At 28.6% G+C, this 21,013-nt stretch overlaps 1 protein-coding gene across 4 annotated transcripts in view; it reads left to right on the plus strand.

Annotated features, from left to right (window-relative positions):
* LOC129961847 (agrin-like) overlaps window positions 1-20,436 on the plus strand; it is a 467,273-nt gene extending 446,837 nt beyond the window's left edge. For 2 of the 4 annotated variants that reach the window (XM_056075436.1, XM_056075438.1), the window contains exons 22-29: window positions 4,902-5,036; window positions 6,361-6,613; window positions 10,640-10,751; window positions 10,852-11,155; window positions 12,590-12,689; window positions 16,002-16,235; window positions 17,614-17,717; window positions 19,742-20,435. In XM_056075436.1, coding sequence (XP_055931411.1) covers window positions 4,902-5,036; window positions 6,361-6,613; window positions 10,640-10,751; window positions 10,852-11,155; window positions 12,590-12,689; window positions 16,002-16,235; window positions 17,614-17,717; window positions 19,742-19,878 — 1,379 coding nt within the window. In that variant the 3' untranslated portion in view covers window positions 19,879-20,435. Of the gene's footprint in view, window positions 1-4,901; window positions 5,037-6,360; window positions 6,614-10,639; window positions 10,752-10,851; window positions 11,156-12,589; window positions 12,690-16,001; window positions 16,236-17,613; window positions 17,718-19,741 lie in introns of all 4 variants that reach the window. The other 2 variants (XM_056075434.1, XM_056075435.1) reach the window with 1 other exon arrangement.
* Window positions 20,437-21,013: the final 577 nt, after the last annotated feature.

Genomic DNA, 21,013 nt, shown 5'->3' on the forward strand with positions numbered 1-21,013 from the left:
ACACAATTCTCATCTCCCATGACAATACGTAAAAAAGTCATTATCCTCATATGGAAATCATCCATATTACAATCATTATGCACTCACTTTGCTGTTTCGACAGTTATTTCGGGACCCAGAGTATATAAACTCCTTGTAACCTTTCTTCTCATGAACAATACCCTAGACACTTTATTTCTTCCAAATTCATCCGAAGGTTCTTTTGTGTGATATTGTCGAGTACATTTATATTTTCAGATTGAAGAGGACACTGACCCTTCCGGATCTGTTTCATCGAGTTACTGTTATTCGTACAGTCTTCACAATATTTCCTGTAAATGCTTATTATTTCCAAATTTTCTTTTCTTTTGATGACAGAAATCTTATCACCGCACGTTGCTTCTCAACTGTTTGTTTCAATATCCTCAGACGGCCACTTTTCGACGTTTCTATCTCACTAAGGTGTGAGAAGTGGAAGGATGTACGCATTTCTTTAATTTACTTTATTGTTAAATGTAAACATCTCCTCCTTTCATCTCGTCCCAATTTTGACGAATTAAACCCATCCTAACGCATGCACAAAAGCGCGGAGGGTTTTAGTATCCGTTGAAAAACATTAAAGTTGACGATGTAATTAGAAACACCATTTTAATGATAGATATTTACACACACTCTCGGAACAGAATTCCCTAGATCTCTGTAGTTGCTCTGTTATCTATTTGCGACCATTCACATTGTTACTAAATAATTTCATACTGTTAAGAAATGCATTGTGATTGTATGAATTCGCAATAAAAAAGGAATTATCGTGTAGTTAATAGCTTATAAGCCAGTTAACAGCTACGCTGCACGAGCAATTGCTTTTGTATCGTGATCATGTTACTGGGCTGCGAACCACAAGGTCCCAGGTTCTATCCTCGCTCATACCCATCCGCCACTTTGGTGACCCCGGATGATGAACCTTCAACCTTCGCACAGCTGTTGTGGTGCCATCTACCCTCAACCAAAGTCGTCAGACTCACTTGATGCAGCAACAGCATCAGCAAACGCTCGCCGCAACTCAAATGTTCAAATGGGTACAGGCGCATTAGAATCAACAGCTACATCACCACTCAACAGCCATATCGTTCGTCTCACCTCCGACTGACTGGAGGGAGAGTCTGTAGTGAAGAGCTTATAAGCCAGTTAACAGTTACGCTACCCGATCAATTGCTTTTGCATCGTGGCCATGTTACTGGGCTGCGAACTACAAGGTCTCAGGTTCTATCCTGTCTCGCCACAATCGCATCTATCTCAAACATATCTTATAAAACTTCAAAATGAACTTATTTTTTTTTAAATTTATTTGACTGCCTTATTTATTATTCAATATACAATTTGTAATCAAACGCTTATCAATGAATTTCTAGGTTAAGCATTTTAAGTAAATTACATATTATTAGAAACAAAAAAAAATATCAAAATTTTGTTCACTATGTAAAAATTACAGAAGTTTCTGTATTGTCCTCCTTTTTTTTAATTAAATTTCAATTAAAATTCAAATACATGTTGCTAATTTAAATTTTAAAAAAGTTGCAGGAATTCAATATATTTTCCCCCTTATCTTAAAATATCGGTTTAAGTATGTACATATATTCAGTGAAATTAATAGCAGCTATTATTATTTGATAATTTTTGCAGTATTTTACATAGTTATTGACTTGCTACTTTAAAGATAATTACATAATGTTAGTATTTCTACTTTTTATTCCTACTTTTAAACATAACAATGACCTGAAATGAATTGAATTCAGAATAGACTGAATTTTAATTAACTTCAGCCATGTCTAAAACTGAAATCATTCATGAAATTAGTTTCCGGTTGCTCGGATCTAACATGGAATCAAATATCTAAATCCTTTTCCGTAGTCAATGGATTTGGTCAGCCATTTTCTGAGTAAATCATTAGATCTGACCTGTGAATGAGAATTTTCTGCAAATCTATTCTAGGCTTCGTAAGGTATTTAGACATTCTCTCAAACAACTATCTTCCATTGAAAATATCTTCGAGAAAGGCATGTTTGTTAGTAGTTTATTTTCGAGAAACTTGGGTAAACAAAATAATGCTTCGTTGGATCTATTTAACCTGTTAACCGAGTAATTAACTTATATTCCGTTCATTTTACAATGAAATATTTCGTCATACCCAGTTAACAGGTTAACCACATTTTGCTGAAGAACAATATGTACAGTTTCGTACCCAGGATTAAAAAATGATCGTATCGATCAGTGAACATTAATCTAAAATGTAATCGAATGTCTTATTTTCAATAACGATTTATCTAAAATGAAGTACCTAAAGAAGCGACTACATATATAATGTATGTATGTGTGTGTGCGGGCATGGGGCCATGTGCGCGTGCTAAAATACAAAAACATATTTTAGCAGTATCGTATCCAAAAGGAAGACACTTTGGAAAATGTTACCTTCGATTTATTTAACTACCAGAGACATTTAGATACAAGAAGCGATGATAAAACTGACATCCGTTTACATCGCGATACAAGTGCAAAAGAAACCACAAAAACTTCGTCAGTGATTTTACTATGAGATTTTGATAGGGATTTATTTGACTCGTGTTGATTTAGGAACGGGAATCTTAAGCATCTTTAAAAGAATGTTGTAAGTATTAATGATTTTATCCCTTCACTCGGAGCGTAACAGAATGACGAGTCTAGCAGTTTTATAGGGCGCTTGTAGAATTAATTAAATACAAAGTGGGAATTGGATCAGGAAATAAAACATTTTAGTGTGAGTTTAATATGGTCTAAATTAAGATGGCAATTAATTAGAATTTAAATTAGATTAAGCTATACACACACACACACACACACACACACATATATGTAACATTATTTTGTTTGTGAAGCAGGATGCAGTTTGAAGACAGTAAAGATACTTTTAACATTTTTAAATTCTTTTTAATCCATCGGAAAAGCATAATTATTGATAAGCAGAGACGCGGACAAGACGTCCGCCACAGCGCAGTACAAAAGCCGAAGTAGGGAGGAAGGGCCGAAATAAATTATCCCTCGCCTTATATAACTTTAGATTTTGATAAGGAAAATATTTCTTCATAGTGCTAATATATTAATAAGATTCTGATAGGGATTTCTGACGCATGTCAATCACATGTAAGGGAAACATAGGGATCTTTAAAAAAAAAAAATGTGCTTACTGGACATTTTTTACCCCTTCACGCCGAGCGTGTGAAAGTATTGGTGTTTAGCCGATTCAGCAATTTTATAAAGCTTCTCTTGGATTAATTAAGTAGAGAAAGTGGAATTGGATCACGAAATAGGAGAATATTTTAGAATGAAGTTACTATGGGCTAAATTAAGATAAAATCTTGGAAATTAATTAAGTTGAAATTAAAGTTTTATATTATATAAAGTAAAAGTATTATAATCGAAAAATTATTCGAAATCGAGATTTTGACGAAGCTTCATGTTTCAAGCTTTCCTGAATTCAAAAAATGCATTTTTGGAATTACGTTTTCGGGTCTGTAATAATGATAGTTCAACCTTGTTTTGATTTAAATAATTGAAACTTAATGCATTTTCTTTACACCAAATTTTTAGATTTCTCTCAAACTCTCAACGAAATCCATGCAAAGAAATTCTGCCCATTCTGAAAAAAAGTGATAATTACAAATGTAAAAAAAAAAATGTCTACAGATTTATCATCTATAATGTATATCATTATCAAATTTAGAACCAAATCCGTCTCGATATTGACTGTCTATTGGTCCCTACTTTTTCAAGGATTTAAACTCCGTAAATCAAGCAAGTAATAACTTAAATAAATGAATTATGTTTTGCGATCTTGCTACTAGAATTGCAGTTTTATGTCAATTTTTTTTTTCAGACAGATACTTATTCGATTTTCTTGTTTTAATTTACTTATCGCCAAAAAATCGCTGAAGATCTCACTCAAAATTCAGTGAAAGCGCTAAATTCATGCTAAGATTGATCTTTCATATTATTGTCTCTTAAAGTCATGCTCTTAACCCTTAAATGTACGATTATTTGTTTTTAATGAAAAAAAAATTATTACAGGAAAATTTCTATAGGTTACATAAAAAAATAAATTTAAAAAATCCTGATAACTTGAATATAAACAATGAGGGATATAGCGACAAAGGCTGTTATCCCATAGGAGCGAAAAAGTTACAAAATAATGTGGTATATTAATTTTGAAAAAAGTTGAATGTACACATTTGGCAGCATATGGTATTTCTCAAAAATCTAGCGAATATCTAATATAATTTTCAAATACAACATCAAACATTCATACTTTACCTGACAATAGATGGCAAGTAGTGTTTTTACAATTAGATAAGTTACTCTTTTATAAGGAATTCCACAAAAGAAACAATCTCTTAAGGTAACAACACACTGAACTTCATCAACCACCACATTCAAATGTAAAAAAAAAAAAAAAAATGATATAACTTACCCACCAAAAGTAATGTCAACTTGTTTCTTTCACTTATTATTTATTGTCTATGGTTATCAACGTGCGTTCGGAAACGGACCCACTCAAGTTTTTGAATAAATTGAAGCGGAACTGTATATAAACAATTAGCAACAATATGAATTTAAGGGTTAATAATGCACTAGAACAGGTTTTCTTTACTATGCTACGAAGGACACCTCCCTCATGTGTGTGAAAAAAAAAATTTAAGCAATCTTGGCTTTCACGATCTTGTTGAAGATTCACTATATTATGAAAAGGAATCACATCTTTATTAGAGATCATGGGATAATTTTTTGGGGTGAGCATTACGGCTGATTTGAAAGAAGACTTATCAAAAATCAATAACATATTTATTTTTTTAAAGAAATTGCCACTTTTCTAATTTTTATAATGTTTTTTACAGGTCGACATTGCGAAATTCAATTAGATCCATGCGCTTCCGAACCCTGTTCATATGGTGCTACATGTATGTCTTTACCAGAGAGTAAATTTTCCTGCTCTTGCCCTCCTGGCAGTGCTGGAGAACTCTGCGAACTAGGTAAGCATGAATTTAAAAAATTGATTTTTTTATCTTCATTTAATCAGCATAAAAAATAGTTGGCAAAAAAACAAATGAGGAAAAAAAATTCTTTATTTTGAATGATTTGCTTTAAATCCTTTAATTGACAAATGTTGAAAATTTACTACATAAAAGTTTTGATGCACTTACCAAGTAGGTGGAATATATATACATATATAAATATTTATGTGTTTTTAGAAATTTTAATAATTTAATGTTAATAATTATATTTTATTCATAAAGATTTATTTTAATTAATGTCCAAATAGTTAATTATGCCCTCTTACAATACCCATATAAATCATTAGGAGTTGTAGATCTCCCATGAGAGCCAATGAAAACACGATACTTCTGAGAAACCATGCGAAATAAAGATTTAATTGTATTCTACTGTCTCATTCGCTAATACAGATTTATGTTCAGAAAATTAAGGAACTTGAAACCATTAACAGATTAAATAGATTCTGAAACAGAGACTGTTTTTATTGAGCATTTATGCTACTAAGTCAGATAGAGCAGAAATACTATCCTGGAAATTTTTATGTTCAGTTAATATTAGAAATATTAAGTATGATGAAATAACCATTTTAAAATAGTGATGGTTACTTATCATAATATTGTTAATATTAACCTTTATAATACACACTAATACTAATGTTTTACCTTAACACTATAATTGAAGTTAATAATCCATGCAAATTTTTAAAAAAATCCCAAAAGTTACAATGCATTCAGTACGATCAGCAAGCTAAGAAGTAAGAAGTGAGCTTGGACAATCATATATTCCATTTCAATTTAACCCATTCTGACATGCACTTCGACTCACTAAATTGTTTTAAATCTGTAATAAAGTGAAAGTATTAAGTGATTTAAACTGCAAAAATCACTTAGAAATATTTATATATCTAAATACACTTCAATATATCAAATGTCAAATTCATTAAATTAATATATCTTAAATTGTTATGGAAATTAGCAATAGGTGTTCCAAATTGAATGTGCCATCTAATCAGGATATTAAGTAAATTTGTACATCAAAGCTTTAAAAAAGTAAGTAAAAAATGTTTTTAATTTTTTATGTAATTAATTCATTTAATATTTTTCATATGGTAATTTAAAATTACCATATGGTATTGAATGATAATTATGGTAATAATGAATGATAATTATGGTAATAATGAATGATAATTATGGTATGGTATTGAAATAATTTTTCAATACCATAGAAGAATAAAATATTTTTTGTCGCCTATCTATATAGCTGAAAAATTAATTTCACCATGTGTATCATGTATTTTTACAGAGACTTCGGAGGGTGGAGACGAGTCTGGCATCACTTTGGACTTCAAAGGGGACAGCTACCTCGAGTTTCCCACTCTTCCCAATGCCGCCCACTCTCTCAGGATTGAAATATGGTTCATGACACGATCTCTAAACGGATTGCTGCTGTATAATGGACAGAAGCCAAATGGAGTCGGCGACTTCATAGCACTCACGCTCTTAAACGGATTCCTGCACCTCACTTATAACCTGGGCAGTGGAACCGTAACTATAGCGTGAGTACACTGCTCTGCAGAGATCACGATCTCTTATATTTGCAATCAGTTTAGTTAAGAATATTTTATAATAAGGTAAAGATTAAATAAAGCGGAACATGAATCTAGAACAGATTATTTAATTTCGCATTTAGCTTATTTCCAATGTCTCTTAAAATGCTCATTTCGAAAATCTGAATTAATGATTGATTCTACCAGTTAACTATTCACACCTCAACGGAAAATGAGTATCTAAATTGCGTAGCAAAATTTTAGCGATGACGAGTACACTCATCAAACAGAGTATGTGTAATATGAAATTAGGTTGTAATGAAATGACATTTATTTTTTTTTTATTTCAATAATCACACTTATATATTTATTTAAATTAACATCCATTTTTTTTTGCGTTTATGAACGAAAAGAAATTTAATTTTTTAATTTGCTGTTGGAGAATGTTATTGAGAAAAGCATGGAACAAAGTATAATAATCTTTTATTTCTTCCTTTGATTTCCACTTGGCCTCAAAATATTTTAAACATCTTGAAATTTACCAATATGTTTGAGTTTTTACTAAAATTGTAATTGAAACTGCAAATTGTCAATACTTATTACTCCTGACGAACAAACTCGTCATAATGCAAAATTTAATCTTTCCATGACGAATATACTCGTTAAAAACGATTAACTGGTTAAATAGTATAAAAGCTAATTTTTTTAGCCATTTTTTTTTCTTAATAAAAATGTAGTACATCCGACAGTAATGCTACTTTAAAGCTATTTGTAAAGAAATAAGCCAATTTTGACTGTAAGATGCGCCGAAATTAACAAGCCGTTATCGTACATGTCTAATAATGTTCATCATATTAGTACCGTACTGTACTGTAATAAAAACGAAAATTTGCGATGTTCAGTATTTGCACATGACGGTAAGCCAATAGAATTAAGGAAGCACATGAACCTATGAACTAATTTGATTTTTTTATCGTCTGTAGTATGATGCTGCTTTGTTTAAAGCATTTGAAGAATCTACATGAATGTGTAGCCAATAAATATAAATTTATGAATTTATCTGACTTACTGTGCTTCATACATCGAAGTGCTGGGGTATCGGGTGTTTGAAATGTGAAGTATCGAGTTTATTGATTTTTTTTTTTTAATTGAATGGAATTTCTGTTTTTTACTGCCATTTTAATTTTTTTTTTATTTTAAAAAATAAATACACAGTTATTTCCATAATGAAAAATTTCTTTTGGAAATTTGATGAGCGATCGGAGAGGAAACTTACCCAAGTTTGATGACTTAGTATTTATCAAACATTTTATGTTACAGAGGTTTTTTTAAATATATTATGTCTATTGTATCGCTTTTCTTATATTGCTTTTTATGTCTATTGTATCCATACAAATTTATTGCACTTACATTTATGAATTCTGGCTCTGATTGTCGTGGCAGTAATTTCATACCCATGGAATTCCAGAATACCTAGAATTTTAAAATTCAATATGGTAAAAAAAAATTAACGTTTTGTCATGTTTGGAATGAGTTCCCATTCATATTTTTCTTAGTATCGTTTCTAATAATTCTTTATAAAAGTCTTTGTACCATGGGGGAGATTAAACTATTTTCGATTTTAAGAAATTTTTGAAAATTAATCATTTTTTCTGAAAATTTTTTTTAAATTAAAGTTAAAATTCCAACATCAAATACTTTAATTCCCTTATCGTTTTCAAATTTTTATAAGTGATTATTCGAACATTTCTTTTTAATTTGAAATGAGAATGATCAAAATATTATTTCCTTTGATTTTTAATTATTTTCCTGATGAACTCAACGATTTTCTTTGCTGATACGAGACAAAAACGTGAATCAAGATATCCTTATTTTATTTCCTCGCCGATTTGCATGCAGCCAAACTGAGAAAACAAGAATTACGATAAGTATTTGCATCTCATTGAAATTCAAAAAATATCGTTTACAAATTCCATTGTCTCTCTCCATGTAAATGAAAGCCCTTTAAAAGTTTTTTTTTAATTTCAATTTTTATCGTTTTTCATCAAGCGACATTGTTATCACGAGGAAAATAAATATTTAAAATCAACTTCAATAGTAAAATATACATATATGCTCTAAATTTTGTGTTGAAATTATTTACGACAAAATGTATTTTGATTATACATTTTATGTCTTGAATTAAAATTTTTTATTGATAGAAAAGAGTACAAAATCCTCAGCATTTCACTAAAATAGATGATTTTAATTTTTTGGAAAAATGTCATAATTGGGAGTTAAGTTCTCAAATCATGAAGCGTCCATGTATATTCAAAAATACAAAAAGCTTAACTTTTGAAAGTATCTATGCCTGTTGAGTTTCATTTACCTGATTTAATCAATAATCTAACAATTTTCAAATGTGTAATCAACTTTTTGCAATTCTCCTTTTTCATTTCCTATTGCAGAAGCTAATCACAAGTATCTAGTAGTTTATAGAAGGTGTGAAACATCTAACTCTGACTTCTTCAAACTATAGGCCTTACTCACTAGTAAAATAAAAAAATAAAAATAAATTAATTGTCTTTAAAATTTAACTGGAACTTCATAATGATCGTTAAGTATTCATATATAAACATAATTAGGAAAACTTATAAATGCATGTTATTTAGTAAAACTTATTGAATTGAATAGATAAAAATAAAAGCAATATAATTAATAATTTTTATCTCGCATATGTGCATACACAAAAGAAAAAACGACAAGGACACGTGAGAGGAGAGAGATTAAAAAATTCATGATTAATTTTTTAACTAATTTATTATAAACCATTACGCTAATTGTTATTAGTTCTAGAGCTGATATTAATTATTATTTCTAACACTGATGAAAATTTATTAATGAAATTGCTGTAATTACTACTAACAATAATTAATAGTAAACAGTAGTTTACATTTGTGTAGTCTTCAGTTGTTGATTATAATTCATAAGTTATGGCTTTTTCCTTATAATTGGAATCTAAATTGTGTATTCTCTCTATGATAACGTTTGTTTATCATAGGAAAGCTTTTATATTAATAATAGAATAACTATGCCTATGTTTAATTTATTTATTCTGTTAACTGACTATTAGTAATTACTCGTCACCGAAGTGAACTTAAGTTGCTATTAATTGCGGTAATTTCTATTTAAAAATTAAATTATTAACAGACTTTGAATTTGTACTTCGCGTTTGCAAATCTTCTACATATCAATACCTTTTTATCACAAGTTAAATCTCGTTTAATTTGTGATATATCACTGCTATTATTTAAAAAAATAGAATTCAAAGAATTGAGTTAAATTAATTAGTAGGATTTAAATATCATAAAACTGAATCGTATATCTTTAAATTTATTATAGAATGCTTTCAAATTTTTAGTAAATAAATATATTTGTTGAAATTACCGATTTTTGCTAATATGAGATTTTGATAAATATGCATTATTATATATCTTGAATGCACTACAATTTAATTATTTTTAAAAATTTCCTTTCCTGCAGCCATTTGGAAGTTTTAAGGTAAGACTGAAACATCTGATTGATATAATTTAATTGTATATATTTAATAATGTTTAATAATATATAAATTAAGACTGAAAATGTCATTCACCTGACTGATAATTATACTTTCTTTAAAATTTATATCACCAACATATAAGATGAAATTGGAAAATAAATGATTATTCATTAAGATAAAGCATTTTATAAAACATATTACACAATTTATTGTGTAGTATGTTTTATAAAATGTTAGTTTCGACAAATCGAAATTTAATTTGACTGACCGAAGTATTGAATTTTAACATAAGTTCTAATTTATAATCCAAACCTAAATCCTTTAAACTTGCAATATTTTTACCAATCAGAAAATTTAATAACATTGTTCAAAACCCTGCGCCAGGTTACAGCAAGAGTTATCTTTCACAATACAAGTTCTAATACCACAAATTAAAATTAATCGAAAGACATATATACATTAAATTTATACGGCATTTTCCTTTATCATTTTTATAGATGTCTTGAACCAGTCAGAATAGGAGCTTGGCATTCAGTGAAGATATCTCGCATTAAAAATAGAGCTATGCTTCAAATGGATAATGGGGAAGTTGTGAGAGGACAATCCAAGGTACTTGTGACTAAATAATTTATATTTGGATCAAATTTTTTGAAGAAGTGTTTTCTCTATACACTTTCTGTTTGAGATCTTGATTGTCATTTTTTTTAAGGGAGCATTGCTGGAACTTAACTTAGGGCAACCTTTATATATTGGTGGAGTACCCGAGTTCTTGCCACTGAAGTATTCATTAGTTGTGCAAGTAGGATTGGATGGAGCCATTCAACGCATCATTGTGAATGATGAAGTCTGGGATGATATGCTAAGTTTTTCGACAGACCAGCGCAACATAGAACCTTACCATGGACCACCGTGCACACTTGGAATCTGTAAAAATAATGGTCGATGTATTCCCATTTTAGAAGACTACCGATGTCAATGTGTTGACGGATTTTCTGGAAAATGGTGCAATCAAAGTACGTTCAAAATTAAGATTTCAATATTTTTCCCTATAAATTATTCACTATTTTGCTAATATATATCTTGTTGATGTGCTAAACTTTGAGAGGAATTTTACGATTGAGAAAAATTTTAGTCTTTTTATTTCCATTTGTTTTTATTACAAACCACAATTGTTTTTATCCGGATCATTATATGAATAACTTGCCATGGGTGCTAATTGTATAGTTTTTAATTTTTTTTTATCAATAAAGCGAGTCAGAGATCTATTGAGATTCAATTATTATTTTTTATTTACAAGTTAGAATTAAAACAATTACTGGAACTTTTCTAGTAATTCTACAGATGTAAAACATTCCAACAGTTTTAAATATCTGTTAAAGTGACTAGCAGTCATTATGTTTTTTTTAAATACCCCTAAAACTTTTATATTCATGAGATCATTGGTCAACTTTCAAGATTAATTTATTATATGAATATTGTTTTTATTTTCAAAATAGTAATTAAATTTATAGTTAATTTCTTCAATACATAATCTATTTACTCAATATATAATAAAATTCATTTATCTTTAAATGTGTACAGTTTATTAAACAGTTCTTCATGTGTAAAAGGAGAATTTTAATAAAAGATATAAGGAAGATAGATTCAAAACTGCAAACATTTTGGGATATGGAATAACCAAAATGAGAAGAGAACGCATGATAAATGGAAACAATTTTAAATGAATTAGCTATTAAAATAGAAATAAATTAGCTATAAATATAAATTCTATCAATTCAGATGTAAAATTACCTATAGAAAACTAAAAAATTTGGTTTACACAAATAAACCAAATTTTACCTACCTATAATACCTATAATTTTAAAATATTCAAAATTTCTCAAAGTGCGATAGAAGTAAAATAAATCGATATGGTAATCAGTTAAATGAACCAATACATATACACTGTTGTAAAATCAATATTATGTTCAACAAAGGATATGTGCCGTACAAATTACAATGATACATTAAAAGATTACAAAAAGCGGAGATAGAAAAAATAAAATTGAGCTAAACCAATGCAAAATTTAAAATGAGTCACAATTCAAATAAAGTTATAAGAATCTATTTAAAATTCTGAAAAGAAATTTTAAATTAATCATACACGGTGTCAAAGGTGTGATAACATGGAGAAAGGGGGGAGGGTAGAATGAATACTGATTTTCCAAATTAAATCATCGAATAAAAAATCAGACATTAATTGTAAAAATAGAATTATTAATGAAAATATAGTTTTTGCATAGTAATACGTAATGCATGACAACTTATATTTGCAGCTTTTTAAAATAAACATTATTAAATAAAACCGGACTTGAATCAACTTACACAGATCTGTATATTAAGCAATGGAAATAAAATGGTAATTTTTCCCTCAATTTTTATTTTTATTACACATTTTGACTTTGTAGCTGAAGAAGCTCTGGAAATGAGTGACAATGTTATTAATCAACCTGTGAAATTTGATGGTTCTAACTTCATGCAATTTTCGGAAGGCTCTAGAGGAATGAGGTAAGAATAATTTTCTATATATACATTATTGAATCGAACGAATTCATGCGTCAAACTCCAGGAGCTAATTTAATTTAGAAATCCTTTACACATTTAGTAGAGAAATATGACGCCACAATGCAGCGCAAAAACCAGTAGTTGATACATATAGAATTTTTTTTCCTCTACTTGTGATATTTTTATTGTATTCATTCATCTAACTTTAAAATTTTCCATTGATTCATCTGCGTCACCATTTAAATTTATTTGTTTTTTTTTTATATTTCCAAGGATCTTTATCATTTTCGAAAAATTTTTGTGGATGCATTATATTACACTATCCACAGAAAGACAAAATTTTAAACAGATCCTGGAGAATTATGAAAAGTTCAATTTTTGTCCTTAAATTAAGATTGAAGCAATTGTTTGAAACCAAAATCTGTGTAATTAAAAAAGATGCCGTTTATATAATTTCATGGACTTCTTTAAGCAGTGATTTATAAGGTATTTTTATCAAACAGCGGAATTTTTATTGTTCCCTTTTCACCCCGATATTTATAATTATATTTCTACTTTCGAAAAAAATGAAAATGATTGTTAATGAAAGTGAATCAATCACAGAGAAGCATCTCGTGCATAAATAAAGTTTAATCTATTGATCCATTTGATTAAATTAAATATTCGATAGCTCAATATGATTCAGTCAATGACTGTTCCGTGAACAGCATATTATTTGTGATTAATTTTTATATTAAGTTATTTTTAGTCATTATTTTTTATAATTATTTTTTCATTGTAATCACTTAATTACATATTTTATAATTCTTTTCTACCTCTGCCCACCACCTTAGTAGCACACACATATTGTATGACATTGATCTATTTTCACAATATTGTTTAATATCATATAATATCTCCCAATATTGTACAATATTGTGCGACAGGCTGTGCTACTTGGACATCTGGCTTCAGCAGTACATAAATAGTATTAATTTGGTTAATTCTACTATTTTAATTATTGATGAAATAAATAATCTAAGAATTGTTAATTAACCATATTTACAAACTAGCGAAATAAAAAGGTGAAATCGAACCAATTGTTATGTATGATAGGAGACTATCATTTATTTTCGGATACTTCTCAAAAATATCAGTTTTCTCCATAGAGAATTAACGTTTATGGAATTTATCTCGAAAATAGAAGACAGTTTTGGACAGGCAAAACTTGATGACAGATTTCATTTAATATAAATGACATTTTCATTTTAATATAAATATCACTGTCGCTATGTATGCATGTTTGCATGCGTGTTCCATATCTCCTTCTAAATAAATGGAACGAATTCAACCATGTTTTGCTAACTTATTATGTAACACACGTGAAAGAGTTATATCAAATAAAAAAAATTGATTAAATATTCAGTTAATTAGAAACTAACAAAAATATTATTTTTCTTTAAATAAAGATATAATACTTCAAAGATTAAATTTCCCTTTTATTTTATCTTTTCCCAATTTTTTTTATTAATCTTAAAGTAGCGACTTAAGTATGCTTAAATCAACCATTCAAATGGTATTTTCTTGAGCTTCAGCATTTGTGAACAAAATTTGTAGTACTAATACAAAAAAATATTAATAACTTTCTGAGAAAATTAGCTCGGAGTTCTTTTTTAAATCATCTGCTGTGATATTCTAATTTTAATTAAATAAAATTTTAGACAATAAAAAGATTCTGTATATAATAATACTTTAAATAAAAGTAGATTTAAGGTTACAAATTTCATATATAAAAGAAATTTTAACTCCAATTCCCGGTATTATCAACTAATATGAAATAAATTTGACGGTAGTCCTCCTTAAAATAGTTCAATGTTGATATATGACTCTCTGACTTTGCTAATTATTTTAATTATTTATATATTGCGAAATTATTTGTTTAAATCAACAGTGTCTAGTTGTGATGTTTGTTTTAAGCTTTTAAGAGAGTAATATGAATTAAACATTTCGAATTACACAATTATTATTCAAATCAAAATTATTGATAAATTCTTAACAAAGAAAAATATTTAATATCAATGGGCCAAATATCAGGCAATTACTATAAAATGAAAAGGCAACTGAATTTCAGTTTAAAATATATGCAGTGATATTGCCAGAATTTAGGCAATTTTCATCAAAATACAATTCAAAATAAGAAATTACATCCAGGCTATACTCGTGCGAAAATTGCTTGTCCCTAAGTAATGATTAATAAGTTATTTTTTTCAATAGATGCATACATAAATTTAAGCTTATCTTATTCTTTTTTAGTATGATACTTAATGGAATCAATTCATGCAATATCAAAAATCAAATGATAAATGTTACTGCAATGTTTCATTTAATACCATGTTAGCTAATATTTCGATATCATCTTGCCTTTTATTTTAAATTTCCATACAACATACAGATCATGTTATTATAAATTAATGCCTCTCAGTATCGAATGAAATGAATATAGGTTATGCCACGAAATATGAAATTGCTTGACATACCTAATAAGAGGTATGCTTATGATTGAAACATAAATGCATCTCTTGAAATCATTTTCCTGAATCTTCGTTGCTATTAGCCATATAGCACAGTTGCACAATTGAACACTTTGATGAGTTGCATGGAGCAGTGGACCTATTAACCATGTACTAGGTACAGTACCGAGTAACTTTGTACAACTCATCATCTGAGGCAAAATTCCAAAAACATGATAGGGCATTGTAAGAAACGTAAATTAACCTTGGTACACAAGTGACACCATCAATGCTTGATATAACTGCGCACGTATCTAAAGTCACTTGAAAATTCGGTCTCTATATCTATTCTCCTTGCTATTTTCTGTTTTCATTTTAATGAATATAAAGCTGATAGAAAAACAATAGCAATAAAATTGTTTCATAGTAGGATAAAGTAAAGATTTAATTCTGAGATTTAAAGAAAGTCGATTATTACATTGTGAAACGGCATAATCCTGAAATCAATCAAAAAATAAATACAGAAAGTTTTCGCAACTTCCTAGCTTTTTTTATTTTTGCTTTTAAGAGAAATGAGAAGTTCATCATAGAGCACTAATTTCATAAATGTTTATTCAACAGTATTTTGTGTAATTAAATAATTACTCAAAAAGTTCTTGGTCATTTAGGGGATAATAAACTGGTTTTCTCCGAATCCTCTAGAATAAACGCTTCGTAAACTGGTACTTTTGCTTGCACCTCGAATTATTTTCTGTTGTTAGCGGCCTTAGATTGACAGTCGAAACAAAATTATTATATACATAACTATAAAGAAGAATTTTTTCAGGTTGAAAAAAGCTAAAGAAAACTACATCACCATCACTTTCCGAACAATACATGAATACGGACTTTTGCTATGGATGAACAAAGGACCAAATGTTCGAGGAGATTATATCGCCATAGCGATAGATAAAGGATACGTAACACTCAGTTTCAACCTCGGAAAAGAAACTGTTCCATTGATCTTAAAAAGCTTATTTAAGGTGAATGACAACAACTGGCATACTATCATTGTCAAAAGGTAAGAATCACTAATTAGAAATCCGCGCAATTTGGTATATTGATTAAAAGGAAATGCTTGCAGTAATTTGGCATCAAAGCAGTTAAAATTACAATAACAGTATCTTGTATAAAGCCTAAATTTACATCCATCTATCTATCAATTTGATTGCAGACTGGTGAACGTCGAAATTATAATTATTATCTATTCAGAATTTTCAAAGGTATAAAAAGTATACCCATCAATATACATATACAAGCCCTCCATTGTAAAGCATCGGCGACTAAAAGTGGTAAAAGGATATCTGTATATAATTGAAGACTGCATGAAATAACCCCAAAAACCAAATTGTTTCATTTTACAATAATGTACTTTAATATTCAGATTTATGTAGACTTCCCCAAAGAGAGTTTGTTCGCTTTATACATAAAGCATCATTAACTTAACTACACTTTCCAAACATTTATCGCAGATAATCCTTAACCCAAAGACTCTTAACTGTGGAATGATGCTGTGCCTTTCCCTTCTGCATTGAGTTTGTTACAATTTTTTGAATATAAATTATTAGAATTTCAATATCCCCATGAAATTTTCCTCATAGAGTTCATACTGTTAATTTATTTGTGTGAAAATTTTGCAGATAAATGAATTAAATAGGATTTTTTCAGACATACTTTTAACTACGACGTTACGGAAATTAATCTGTAATCGGATTAACCAACTTATTAAGCATCCGCATCTTTCATCTTCTATTTTTCGTGAACTTTTTGAATGATTCTTTCATCCATTAAATGAAGAGGCAAATAACTTCATGTTTTGAAGTATTTTGATGAACATTTAGGATAAATATAAACTGCAGGCTTTTACACTTTTTTAAACTTAAAAATTTAAACAATATATAACATAATTAAAACATAATAAATATTAATAAATCCAATTTTGCGTTCAGTTATTTACTTCAATTACAAATCAGTTATTAATTTTATTAATCTTTTCCTAGGGTTAAGCCATTTCAACAACATATCTATCCTATGTAAAATAAAAAATTACGTGTAATGTGTGTTTATTTTTTTTTTCCTATTTAGAAAAAATTACTATGGCTTTTTAAATTAATTGATTGGTTCCTTTTCCAAATTCCATAATCAATAAAAAAATATTGTTCACAAATGCATCGTATGCAATGCAGTCTCTGTTTTTGCTATTATTCAATTTAACTGCTTGCATATCTAATAAAACTAGACAATATCATTAATTGCTTATTTTCTGATATTATTACTTTATCTGCAAGTAATGTTCATAATTTTTCTCAATTCTAATTATTCTGATTTTTTTTTAATCTTTTGTTTCTCTTAAGCTACATTTACGAGTAAACTGAGAGGATCATTTTATTTTGTTTCAGAAACAAGCGGCTAGCTCATCTTATTGTAGACAACACACCATCTATCACAGCCACATCTGAACCAGGAGCAACAGAACTCAATACAGACGGAATTCTGTGGATTGGTAAGTCAGTTTTATGATTTTGAATCGAATATTAACTGACTGATTGGTATAGTTTTAAATCTTTTTCATTTTCCATATTTAGTTGAGTAAAAATTGTCCATTTAGTAAACCAAAACACACGGAAACAGTAAAAAGACGTGTTTACGTTAATTTTGAGGGAACATTAAAAGAGCGTTAATGATTTCAAGGCAACTGATTTTTCAATTATCAATTCTTTACAATTTCAAGAATGTTTTAATGATGAAATAATTGCCGAATTGTGAAAAAAGTATATGCAACTTGCATAGGAATTGTCAACCATGAAATTATCGGCTTCTTCCTAAATCCACTTCCAAAAGGTAGAAAGTTTTGCATAATTGACCAAATATCTCGATCCGAAATTGAAAACCATTTATTTCCAAAATTAGGAACAGTCTCTGGAAGAAATCAGTGATACTGTCAGACAATGACGAGACCGAAGAGGTTGAAGAGTGAAATTCATTCTATAGTTTTCTTTGCTAATTGTTATTTACAACATTTCAATTTACGAATAAGGTGAATTAAAGGTGAATAAAGTTTGAATTTCTAAGATATTCAGAGAGATTTGAAATGTGGAGAGTCATCAAAATCTGAACGATTGCAATACTTTGTATACTCATATGAGAAAGTAAAACACCATTTAGAATTATGTCTGTCCACGCTTTTTCGAAAGCAATAATTCTAAAACATAATCAACTTGATAGATTAAACTTCGTATAAAATTGTAGACAAATACTAGTTTGGGATCGCATGTTTCAAGGAACAAACTGTCCCAATGCAATCTCACAACCATAAAGTGAACATTTCGGTTTTGCTACATTTTATATATTGCTTTGTTTTGTGCTGAATTTTAAGACAGCTTTACTTTTCTGTACAAAATCTCTAAATGCTGTACAGGTTGATGTAGATTGTTTTTCTTCATAAGTTATATAATTTATATAGCTTTTTCTTTGTATCTTCTCAAGATTTACCTTATTCATTTGCAGTTATTTAGTCTTGTATAAGAGGATTTTTTTTTAAACAAGTGAACGGGTGTAAATCCTTAGAATTTCATTTTATTCTTCTCGTAGAAAGAATCCATAAATTATTCTAGTTATCATGAAAGATAAATTTCCTTACCTTTTTAAAATGCTATCCTTCATTCGTTAAAATTTTTATAACTGCGTAATTATAGATGAAAAGAGAGATATGCTTTATTTCTGAGACTAAATAAAGATAGAAGGCTCTTTTAGTATTTTCAGTAAAACCAAAGAATATAGTACAGATAATATTTGGGTGAGACTGGCAAAATATAACTAAAGAACATAATTAGGTAATGACATTTGGTAATTTATCGCCTTTAACCCGTAACTAGAGACATAAATTTCCTCACTCTACCAGACAATTTTTTTTTTTTTTTTTTTTTTTTTTTTTTTTTTTTTTTGTATTTTGGAAACAATACATTCTGGAAATCATGTAGTTACCAAAAATATTAAAACTGTTATAATATTAAATGTTTGAAAGATGTTATAAAAAATACCTAAACAATCTTTTAATGAGTATTTACTTCCGTTAGATATTACAGAATTACAATTTTGTTAAAAACTGTTCGAATTTAACAAACAAAAATGAAGAATATAATATTTTAAGAATATTTCTTTATTCTTTTCACATTATTCAAATTAAAAACAGTTTCAGACACGGAGTCAATATCTTCATAAATAACAATAAAAACTTTGAAAAAAGAAAAACTCTGTTATACACACATGTTCATACCAATGTACTGCTGAAGGAACAACTTAAAGTTACTGAGGAGATGACTGTATTCAAGGACAAAATACCATGTGATAATCAAAGCTAATGAATAACGTGGAGTCATTTTGATTTTCGTCTCCATCTGCATGTTAAATAATAACAGTTTCACAATTGTACCATATTCTACAGTTTAGCCAAATTAAGTTCCGAAACTAATTTGTGATTTCGTTTACTCGTGAGAATTAACTTTACTATTTTTGCATCTCTTGCAGGTGGTTCCACAGATGTGCCTTCTGGATTCCCTGAAGCTTATTATCATGGTTTCCGAGGCTGTATTTCTTCTATCACGATAGATAGTGAATCTCTAAACCTGTCGAGAGGATACTCCGACTATTGTCAGCCCTCCTGACAATCATGATTGGCGAATTCCCACCATCCATAACTTCGGGTAACTGCACAAAAAATTGGCGAAAGAACTTCGACCCGTGCCGCCCAAAAAAAATATGAAACACTTATTTCTGCTTCCAAGGACTTCTGAGTGTTTTGTGTATGTGTGTGTCTGTGTCTGTCTGTCTATTTCAATGTGATAATGAGCTCGTTTCATGACTTCCATAGCATTTCTCTAACTGTAAAATGGGCATGCATTGTTGATATAGATAGTTTTGTATTATTTGCCTTCTGTAAACTAGTCAGAGGTTAATCGAGAAAAAAAAATTTATTGATTTTCTTGTATGAAATTTTATATAATGATATTTTATTAACCAATGACTTGGATATTTTGGGATGACAACATTAATTTTTTATTACTTAAATCGAATAGAGAAAGCATAACATTCAATTAAGAACTTTTTAAAAGGCTTCAAATTCAACGGTGAGATTTAGTACATTTCATTTATCTATAAAAATCTTAAAAAATCCTTGAATTTTTTTTATTGAATGGTACGATTATAAGTAGTGATTAACATAAATTAAAAACAGAAGATATTATAGAAGATTTTAACTATTCGCTAATAAACAAGACATGATCTAAATTCAAATATCAAAATTTATCTGATTATAAAGAATTAATAATAAAATTGGTAAAATTGGTAAAAATATTTTCATATTTGAAGTAATGTCTAAAAATTGGAAAATCCGTGGTTATTAATGCTATTTATAAGTTTTAAAAGGAACTTTTTATTTCCATTTTCAAATTTAAATTTTGTAGAATTTCTTTTTTTAAAAATATAATATAGTTAAAGTGATAATTTGGCCACTTTTTGATTTTCTTCAATAAATATGTTTATACTGAGTTTTCTTTTAACAATGTGAAAACTGTTATGATAATAAAAAAAAACAAGTTTATTATTTTTATGAGAAGAATAAAAAAACGGCTAAATGCTTGTCAAAGATTCAAAGAGTCAAATATTTGAAATCGCAACTGAAAGTAGGTGTATTAAGGCAGATTTAAATAATAAAAAGCTTCCATATGTGGCTCATATCATCGTATCTTTTATGATTCATGCTAGAATCAAATGCTTTAAGAAATGCATAACATATTGTTA

This window comes from Argiope bruennichi, chromosome 2 (genome assembly GCF_947563725.1).
Source record: "Argiope bruennichi chromosome 2, qqArgBrue1.1, whole genome shotgun sequence".
NCBI lineage: Eukaryota > Metazoa > Arthropoda > Arachnida > Araneae > Araneidae > Argiope > Argiope bruennichi.